Source organism: Petaurus breviceps, unplaced genomic scaffold (genome assembly GCF_028583685.1).
Source record: "Petaurus breviceps papuanus isolate PSGF00001 unplaced genomic scaffold, PetGlider_PUasm1.0 128, whole genome shotgun sequence".
NCBI classification, from domain to species: Eukaryota; Metazoa; Chordata; class Mammalia; order Diprotodontia; family Petauridae; genus Petaurus; species Petaurus breviceps.
The window spans coordinates 3,616,993-3,627,461 of record NW_027185664.1 but is presented as its reverse complement, the minus strand read 5'-3'; the positions used below and the strand labels follow the sequence as shown (position 1 = coordinate 3,627,461).

The following is a 10,469-nucleotide window of genomic DNA, read 5'->3' as shown; positions in this document are numbered from 1 at the left end:
CTCTCTCTCTCTCTCTCTCTCTCTCTCTCTTTCTCTCTCTCTCTCTCACACACACATGCACTCACACACACATACATGCAAATGTTGCACATGTTTTAAATGATCTGTGGTAACTAAGTCTAAAGGCTCTGAGCTTTGCTTGAAATTACGTACCTTCTGGGATGCACTGTCCAAGGACAAACTTATAACCCTTGCAGCACCTTTTCCTAGAAAACAAACAAGAAAAATGCTATTTAAGAAGGAGTTTCCTGTAGTTACAATGATATTCTTTTATCAGGTTTTATTTATTTTTATCAGGTTTTCAAAAGCAGTTATGTCCCAGGAAATCTCTGTGGTCTAAGTACTGTGCTAATGGGTTAAAGAGTAAAGGGTGCAACATAAGCTTAACAAAACACCAGACCTTGGGAAATTCATTTAACCACATTGAGGCCACAGCCACTAGATAATAAAACAACAACAGTAACAATTGTTATAGTTACCATATATGTTGATTGTAATAATTGTGTATCTATATAGATAGATGCATTTATCTTTAAAGTTTGCAAAATAAATCTATTATGTCACCTTCTTCTCACAAATAACCCTGTGAGGAAGGTGCTATTAGTATCTTCATTTTACAGATGAGGAAACTGAGTCTAAGAGAAATTCAGTGACTTGGCCAGCGTTACAAAGCTAGGGAGTGCCCGAGGCAGAATTTGAACTCAGTTTTACCTGAATCAAAGTCCAGTCCTCTATCCACTCCCTTGATGCAGCCTCACATTGGATTAGCTGTTCCTTTATTGCCGTATCAGACTGGTGCCTGATTGAGCTTGTAGTCTAGCAAAAACTACCAACTATTTTTCAGATGAATTGCTCCTCAACAATTTCTACCCCATATTTTATCTGTAAGTTTGAAAATCATATGTAAAAATTTCATGTTATCGTTGTCCCTTCCATATCTTAGGGGTTAGGAATGCAGTGCCCCTGCAATCTGGAAAATCTATGTAAAATTTTTTGACCTTCCCTTGGTACCAGGGAAGAAATCTGATTTTTTTCTTTTTCTTTTATGGGGTGTTTATAGAGCCTTATTGTAAAATTTGGGTTAATATTACACAATACTAGACATATACTTTTATGTATTTCTGAGTTTCTAAACTTTTTCTGTATCCTCTGATGGCCTTCACATGTTGTGTGTGGCTTCCACAAAACTCCCCCCGAATTTCCATTTAATATCTTATGTTGATTCACTATATATCAAAACCTTGATGGGGAATGTCACAATGTGGAAAGCATAACTATTAATTTAAGCCCAGTGCTCTAGCTTTTCAAGATTTTAAAAAATCCTGACTATTGTCTAACTTATTGGCAATCCTACAAAGTTTTGTTTCTTCTGCAAATTTGTTTTCTGATATTTAAAGGAAAAGGATAACTTTGTCATTTTTTCCTGCTATTTTAAAAAAAATTATAACTGTATAGTATTTTGATTGCGATATAGAACAAATCTATTTGAGTGGGCTAGTAAGAGTTAAGTGTCTGAGGCCGAATTTGAACTCAAGGGTGCTCCTGACTCTAGGGCTGGTGCTCTATACACTGAGGCACCTAGCCGCCCCTGCCCAAACTCTTAAAGGGTTCAGATTGACAATTGCTTTTCTCGCCAGGAAGATTATTCTGGATCTTTATTCAGCATATTTTATTAGGCCTTAGGAGGAAAAACAATGTCATTCCTTTCCAAATGTTCTGTAAGACATTTTCTTGAGGACGTGGCAGTATCCAACTTTCTGATGAGTAGTTTACATTTCCCATTAGAATTACTTACTGACATCAAAAGCCAAATTCTAATTTTTCTATGACAAAAGATCCCTTCCTTGTGGTTTTAAATAATTTTTTACACTGGTAAAAGATCCCAGAGTTTCCATCCCAGGGGTTTCTTACATTGATGAAATCATGGGTCTGTCCTTTCATCTCCCCAAAGCTCTATCCCATCCCCATCTGCTTTTTAATGTTACCAAAATGAAGATCTCTGATTGGTTCCCAATAGTCCAAATTTACAACAGGAAAGAATATTAATTTAATAAATTGTTTATTTTAATTTCTATGGTCATTGCTTACTGAAGTACTCAGGGTATCATACAAGAAGGACTGTGGGGAAAAGAACAGGACTTCTAAATGATCTAAAATTGTGATTTTTTTGGCTTTATAAGAAAGAACGACGGGGGAGAACAGATGTTTCTGATACTCAAGTTGAAAATCACATTTAAACATATGGTTCTATTTGTCTACTTTGAATAGCATAACTAAGGTACGGGCCTCCGAGATGTTTGATATGTTCTGAAGTCCATAGAAATGGATATAATCTTTCCAGTGTCTTTCACCATGAAGGAGACACTGAAGTCAGGAACCTCATGACCCTTTTGAACATCTGAAGACGTGGGACTGTCAAAACCATTGTAGCAGCAAGCACCCCAGCATCCCCAGGGTGTCTGCCAACACAGGTTCTTAGATCTGCTTTGTTAAAGGAAAGCAACTCAAAAGGGTTAACAAACTTACTTTAATGAGTCAAATATGTATCTTTACCTAGTTCAGGGGAAAGAGGTCAGCACCCCGAACTTCAAAGTATACAGACAGAATTATCAAGACAAAAACAGATCAAGTAGACAGATTTCCAAACTGTCCAACCATTACATCTATACCAAACAACATCTGGGTTTCAAAGCCGGGGGGGGGCTCTGGACAATGGCTTTCCAGAGTTTCATCTGATCAAATCACAGAACACTTCTCCAAGTGAGCCCCCAAAACAAAGCTACACATCAGGGCTTATATAGCCTTCTCCTGGCTCAGAGAATGTAACAACCTTTTGGACCCACTGGCCAATCAAGGAGTATCTACTGAAAAACAAGCCTCCTACCCCAGGCTCCAGGTGCACTTTAGCCCAGGGGCAGGGATGATCTTTAAATTTACATTCCCATTACAACCATGGAGTCAGTAACAACCTGCCGTGGGCCTTCCTTATGAAATTAAATTAAAATGAAGTGATTTGATCTGTTTTCCAAAAGCTATGGAATTCTGTTAGGAGAAACTCTGGACTCAAGGACTGACCATGTGGGCTTTAATTTAAATGTGCAGCAAAGAATTAAGCTCCCCTTTGTTCTTTCCTCTTCATTGCCTAACTGACCCCAGTGCAATGATCAAGGGGTGCAAATCGGTGATTCAAACTCATCCCCAGCATGACCGACCCTGCGTTCATCATAATAGATCACTATTTTGCATGTGAAACATCCATCCATTGCAAGGAACTATTTAAAATAAACAAAGTATTATTCCAAACTATGGAAAAATAAATATTGGCTTCACCTTTTATACATTTTCAAAGATTAGCTACAACATAAATTATCTTTAATGAAGTTTAGACAGCCCAAGCAAAAGCTCACCACAAACACTGCTGTGGGATGTTATCTTTTAAAAAATAAAACAAACAAAAAACCAAATCCAGTAGGAAAAAGTTCATAGGTGTATCCTGGGGTGGGGAACCTGCAGACCTGGAGGCCACCTGTGGTTTTTTAGGTCCTTGAGTGTGGCTTTTGGACTGAGTACAAGTTTTACAGAACAAATCCTTTTGTTAAGGTGATTTGTCTGTTGAAGTTTGAATTCAGTCAAAGGGGCACACTTGAGGACCTCAAGGCCACAGGTTCCCTCCCCCAGCCCTGATTCTAGGCAGAGGCCATTTCTAAATTTCAGCTTAGTTTACTAATGCAGTTAAGGGGTAGAGAAGGTGGTTAGCTCACTCTTGCCAGCATCTGCTAATCAGGAGAAACCATAGGGGTTTTCCTCAGGCATCCCAGAGGATGAGGACACACCCCCAGAAAGATAAGCAGTGCAGCCCATACCCTACCTTGCAAGTCTCCCTAGGAGCTTTTGGAAAAGAAAACAAGATGGAGGGAATGAAGATGGCACAAAGAGAAATTAGCATTAGGGTGTCGGACATCCCTTATTGTAGGATCCTGGAAAACAATGATGGGAGGAAAGACAGTTATGGAATCAGAGCCCTGAGAAGGCAAAGAGAAATAAGAAGGTTTGGATTCACAGAAGGCTTCTCAGTTTGCCTTGTCTCTGATACAAACAACAAGAGCTTGATTCCAAGTGTCTCCAACCCCTTTTTGCTGTCTTTGCTATCATCACTCATATAGAAGGAACAGGGGCTGGAGTGCAGGACCTGGAGTCAGGAAGAGCCAAGTTCAAATCTAGCCTGTTACTTACTACCTGTGTGATCTTGGGCAAGTCACCTAACCTCTGCCTCAGTTTCCTCTACTGTAAAATTAGGATCATAATTCCTCCTAGGGTTATTGTAAGGATAACATGACACTATTTGCAAGCCTTTACCAGGTTTGCACAGCCTGTGGCCAGTGGGCCACATATGCCCTGTGGGCGCCAAAGAATTTAGGACAGCGGTGAAAAATGTAGAGGATGTTTTCCTCCGCATTTTTCTGCTGGCCACCTGAAATCCTTTGGGTGCTGCAAGCAGCCCAGGGCCACACATGTGCAAGGGCTTTAGGTTATGCAGGCCTGCTTTTAGTTATAAAGAATCTGACTACTATTATTGTTATTATTATTGTAATTATAAGATCTTACCAATCAGCTCAGTGCAGCACTTGTCAAGCGGTTTTAACTAAAGGACTCTGAGGTCTTCGTTATTTTTGTGTATCTCCCAGGTTCAGTACAAAGAACTGCTATTAGTGTGTGGTATAAATATCTGTTGGATGAATGAGTATTTGTTCTCAGAGGCCTGAAGCTCCTCAGACACTTCCTCTTAAGAACTGTATTAATTTTCTTCTTTTCTCGCCATGGCTGGGGCCACATGATAAACAAGACACCAGAGCTAGGTGGCAGATCTTAGGAAAAGGAGCAGCAAAAACTGAACCTGATAAGAAACTCCATGGGGAGCTAAGTGGTGCAGTGGCCAGAGCACTGGGCCTGGAGTCAGGAAGACTCATCTTCCTGAGTTCAAATCTGGCCTCAGACACTTATCAGCTGTGTGACCCTGGGCAAGTCACTTAACCCTTTTTGCCTTAGTTTCCTCATCTGTCAAATGAGCTGGAGAAAGAAATGGCAAACTATTCTGGTATCTTTGCCAAGAAAACCTCAAATGGGGTCATGAGGAGTTGGATTCAATAACCAATAAACTCCATAACTTATTGTCTCCCTCCTAATGATAATCATAGTACATTTATATAATGCTCTTGGTTTGCAAAGCACCTTGTATATGTTATCTTATTTGGGCTTTTCAATAACCCTGTGAGGCAGGTGTAGTTTTTATCCCCATTTTACAGATGAGGAAACTGGAGCTGAGAGAAGGTAAGTAACTTGCTCAGGTTCACATAACTAAGTTAAGTGTCAGGCAGGATTTGATCTCAGGGTCTTCCTGATTCCAAATCCAGCACTCTGTCATTTACTCTGACAGTGAATTTGCACAGAAACTGCAAGTGGTTTCTGGAAAGTATTTTCATTACCATTCTAACCTCACCAAAAATCATAGAACTGGAAAGAACCACAATCAATTATTCCATCTAACACCCAAGGTAGGAATCCCATCCATAGCCTCCCTGACAGGTAGTTGTGAGAGAATGACCTTACTTATGACACATACACACTCACATAGACACACACAGAGATAACCAAACACTTGCCTTCCCAGGTCTATATGGCATGGCAAGGTCAGAATCTTATTAACCAGTGCCGGGGTTCAAAACTTGTGTGTGCCATAGACTTTTTCTTAGTCTCAAGAGACCTATTCCTCAGAATGATTTTCTTAACTTCAAAATCAAAACATAGGATTATAAAGAAAACTAATTATATTGGAAATAGTTATTGAAATAAAAAAATTCATGAACCTTAGGTAAATAAGGCCTGATCTAATCTACATGTACCCATTGTCACTCATTTCCCCCTCCACACTCATTTTTTTCCTATAGTTATATTGATACTTTTGTTTTTACATCACAGTGACTTCTGGATATTCCCCTGTTCCCAACCATTTCCTAGGGAGCCTTCCCTTGAAGTAAAGAAAAAGTTAAGCAAAATCCTCCCATCCCTACAACATATATATGGCTTGTTTTGTATATATTTATCTATATTTATTTATATTTGTTTTCATGTTGTTTTTCCCACTAAATTGTAAGCTCCATGCGGGTAGGGGCTATCTTTTATCCCTTTTTGTATCTCCAATGCTTAGCACAGTGCCTGGTACAAAGTGTTGTTGATTTGTATTATTCATGTCCAAATCTGTGACATTTGGGGTTTTCTTGGCAAAGATACTGAAATAGTTTGCCATTTTGTTCTCTAGCTCATTTTACAGACGAGTAAACTGAGACAAACAGGGTTAAGTGACTTGTCCAGGGTCACACAGCTAGTAGGTATCTGAGGCTAACTTTGAAGTCATGTTTTCCTGACTCTAGGCCAAGGGCTCTATCCACTGGGTCCCCTAGTTGCACTGGCACATAACAGGTACTTAATAAGTTTTTATTGATTGATAAATTCCTGGGCCAAGACTGATTATTACTATTGTATAAGATTCAGCTTCATTTTAATGTTCTTTTTTATCTTTCTGCTTATTTAACTTTAATTAGTTCATACATTCCTCATATTCATTGTTACTTTTGCTGTTGTGTGTTGGACCTGAGCTGAGATTTCATTAGTGTAAAGAGCTCTTGGTGAGGGATTTCCTCTACAAAAGCAGGTGCTCACCTTCTCGGTACCTTAGCCTGAGAGGGTTACCTGGGGGCACTAAGGGGTTAAATGGTTTTCCCTGGGTCACGAAGCCAATATGTGTCAGAAAGTGGTACTTAAACCCACATCTTTCTGACTCTGAGGTCAGCTCTCTATCCACTAGGCCACACCTCAATAATATCCTACCACACTTATACTAGATACCCCAATTTGTTAGGCTATTCTCCGATAGGCATCCAATTTATTTTCAGTCTTGTGCTAATGCAGAAAGTGTTGGTATCATTAACTTGCTTTTTTGAGACCTTTCAGTCCTTGGCCTCCTTAGGGCATATGCCCAGCAATGACATTTCCAGACCAAAGATGTGAACAGTTTAGTCACAATTTAAAAAAAAATTTTGAGGGGTGGTCAGATTAGTTCTTAGCTCTATGAATTGTGTATCAGTAATCTCATCTTCTTGCAGAGCTTCCGACATTGGCCATTTCAGCCTTTTCCCATTTTTGCCAATTTTCTATATGAGGTGAAACCTAATAAAAGTTTTAATTTGCATTTTTCTTATTCACGATTCGCATAAATCCTTTATATAATTGCTGAGTTTTTAATTCTTCTTCTGAAAACTATTGGTTTTCTTAGAATTCATAACTTTCTCTAAGATTCAGTCCTTATACAAGGCCTGTTTTGATCCCCCAGTTTCTTATGCCCCCCCATTCTGAAATTATAATGTATTCACGGGCTTCTTCCTCTCAACAGGATGTAAGCTCCTTGAGGGCAGAGACTGTTTGGGTTTTGCTTTTTTTTATTCCCAGCGCGCTGAGCATACCATGATCTGCTTAATGAATGCTGGAAGAATGAATAAATACATAGGGAAGATCAATGCTGGAGGCCACACAAGTCTGAGCATGTTGTAGAATCAATTCTTAAGATACATGAAAGAGAGGAGAATCCAAATACTTAGGGGAGGGGGGGAGGAGGAAGGCATGCTTACTGAAAAAGACAGTCAGGAGAACATCACTAATATTAACCCATCTGTATTCTTTCCTATCTCCACAAAATTTTTGCTAGAATTATCTATAAAAAAGAATAATCTATACATCTATACATATACATATACATATATAAATGTGTATGTATACGTATACGTATGCATATGTGTATATCTATATCTATATCTCAAGGGTATTCTTGATGAATTTACAAATTTCCACAGTAGACCATGACAATACCACTGGGATTATCATTTATAGATTACAAAAAAATACAAAACACTGCCATAAAAGACCCAAAAGGTGTTTCCAACGTCACTGTCAAAGTCATACAATATTTCTTGAAAGAATTAACAAAAAGATAACTTTGATTCTACGTATTAATATCAAGCAAGGCATAAAACAAGATGTCCTCACAAAATTATTTGCCACCTAACAACCATACTGTATGATAATCAACTATGAATATTGAATGAATGAAAATCAAGCTTTTCTCAGCAATACAATGATCCAAGACAATTCCAAATGACTCACTATGAAAAATGCTATCCTCATCCACAGAAAGAACTGGTGGAGCCTGAATGCAGACTGAAGTGGACTATTTTTCATTTTATTTTTACTAAAGATTTTTTTTTCAATCTGTGTTGTCTTTCATAACATTACTAATAGGGAAATACGTTTTGTATGACTATGCATGTATAATCCATATCAAATTGATTGCATTCACGAGAGAATTTGAAACTCATTTTTTTAATGAATGTTAAAATTTGTTGTTTTGAAATGCTTTATTAACTTCTCATTTGCATCATTCATTTCTGCCAGATTTTGAGTTACAAATTTTCTCCCCATTTTTCCCCTACCCACCACCCCAAAATAGCAGTCCCACAGGATATTCCTTCCTCCAATCTGCTCTCTCCCATATTTTCTCCCATACCCTTTTTGACTTTTCCAGTGGATCTCTATGCCCCAGTGCTTGTATATCTTATTTCCCAATTACATGGAAAATAGCATTAATAATAGTGTATATATATATATATATACACATACATATATACATATATATTTGAATACTTGATTTTAAAACTTTGAATTCCAGATTCCTTCCCTTTTTTTCTTGTCACCCAACCTTACTGGGAAGATAAGCAGTTCAGTATAGGTTGTACATGTGTGGCTAATGCAAAACAATAACATAGTAGATATATAGTAAAAGACTGACTATATTTCCCGCCCTCCTATCCCATCTCCCACTTGTTCTATTCTCTACTTTGATCCCATCCCTTTTCAAAAGTGGGTGCTTCCAACTTCCCTCCCCCCCCAGCCTGCCCTCCCTTCCATCATTCCCCCTCTCATCCCCTTCCCCCCCTACTCTCCTGGAGGGTGAGATATCTTATTTAGTGTGTATTTCATTCCCTTCTCAAGCCAAATTCAAAGGTTGACCCATTCTCTTTTGCCTTCCTATTCTTCCCCTCCATTGTAACCATTTTCCCTTGCCTCTTCTGTATGAGATAGTTTACCCCATTCTGTCTCTCCCCATCTCCTCTCATTATAATCCTCTCTCACCTCTTAATTTCACCTTTTAAGTATTATCCCTTCCTGTTAAATTGGTCCTGTGCCCTCTATCTATGTATACCTGTAAACATATTCACATATGTATTCATATGCCCATATACCCTCATATATATATATATAATTTCTATTCCCTTCAACTACTGAGAAAAGTTTCGTCAGTACAATGATTGTTTTTCCATGTAGGAATGTTAATAGTTCAACTTTGATAAGTTCCTTATGATTACTTTTCCCTGTTTACCTTCTCATGCTTCTCTTGCTTCTTGTATCTGAATGTCAAAGTTTCTACTCAACTCTGTTTTTTTTTTAGCAACAATGCTTGAAAGTCCTCTATTCCACTGAATGAACATATTTTCCCCTGAAACAGTATACTCAGTTTTGCTGGGTAGGTGACTCTTGGTTTTAATCCCAGCTCCTTTGACCTCCAGAATATTATATTCCAAGCCCTGCAATCTCTCAGTGTAGAAGCTGCCAGATCCTGGGTTATCCTGATTGTGTTTCCACAATATTCAAGTTGTTTCTTCCCGGCTGCTTGTAATATTCTCTCCTTAATCTGGGAATTCTGGAACCTGGCTATATTATTCCTAGGAGTTTTCTTTTTGGGATCTTTTTCAGGAGGTGATTGGTGGATTCTTTCAACCTCTATTTTGCCCTCTGGTTCTAAAACATCAGGGCAGTTGTCTTTGAGAACCTCCTGGAGGATGATTTCTAGGTTCTTACTTTGATCATGGCTTTCAGGCAGTCCAATAATTTTAAAATTATCTCTCCTGGATCTATTTTCCAGGTCAGTGGTTTTTCCCATGAGGTATTTCACATTGCTTTCTATTCTTTCATTTGTTTGGATCTGTTTGACAGCATCTTGATTTCTCATAAAGTCATTAGCTTCCATTTGCTCCAATCTAATTCTGAAGCAATGATTCTCCTCAGTGAGCTTTGGAGATTCTTTTTTCATCTGGCAAATTCAGCTTTTTAAGGCATTCTTCTCCTCATTGCCTTTTTGAGCCCCTTTTGCCATTGGAGTTAGTCTTTTTTTTTAAGGTATGATTTTCCTCAGTCAGGCTGTTGACTCTCATTTTGTAATTTTCTTGCATTGTTCTCATTTCTCTTCCCAATTTTTCCTCCACTTCTCTTACCTGCTTGTTAAGTTCCTCTATGGCCTGTAACCAGCTCGTATTTTCCTTTGAAGTTTTTGGTGCAGGAGTTCTGACTTCACTGTCTTCCTC

General features: G+C 38.5%; 1 protein-coding gene across 1 annotated transcript in view; it reads right to left on the bottom strand.

Moving 5' to 3' along the window:
• The window catches only part of LOC138171530 (collagen and calcium-binding EGF domain-containing protein 1-like), a 349,937-nt gene that overhangs the window by 40,855 nt on the left and 298,613 nt on the right, over positions 1–10,469 (bottom strand). Inside the window, exon 3 of the mRNA XM_069101053.1 lies at positions 154–206. Coding sequence (XP_068957154.1) covers positions 154–206 — 53 coding nt within the window. The remainder of the gene's footprint in view (positions 1–153; positions 207–10,469) is intronic.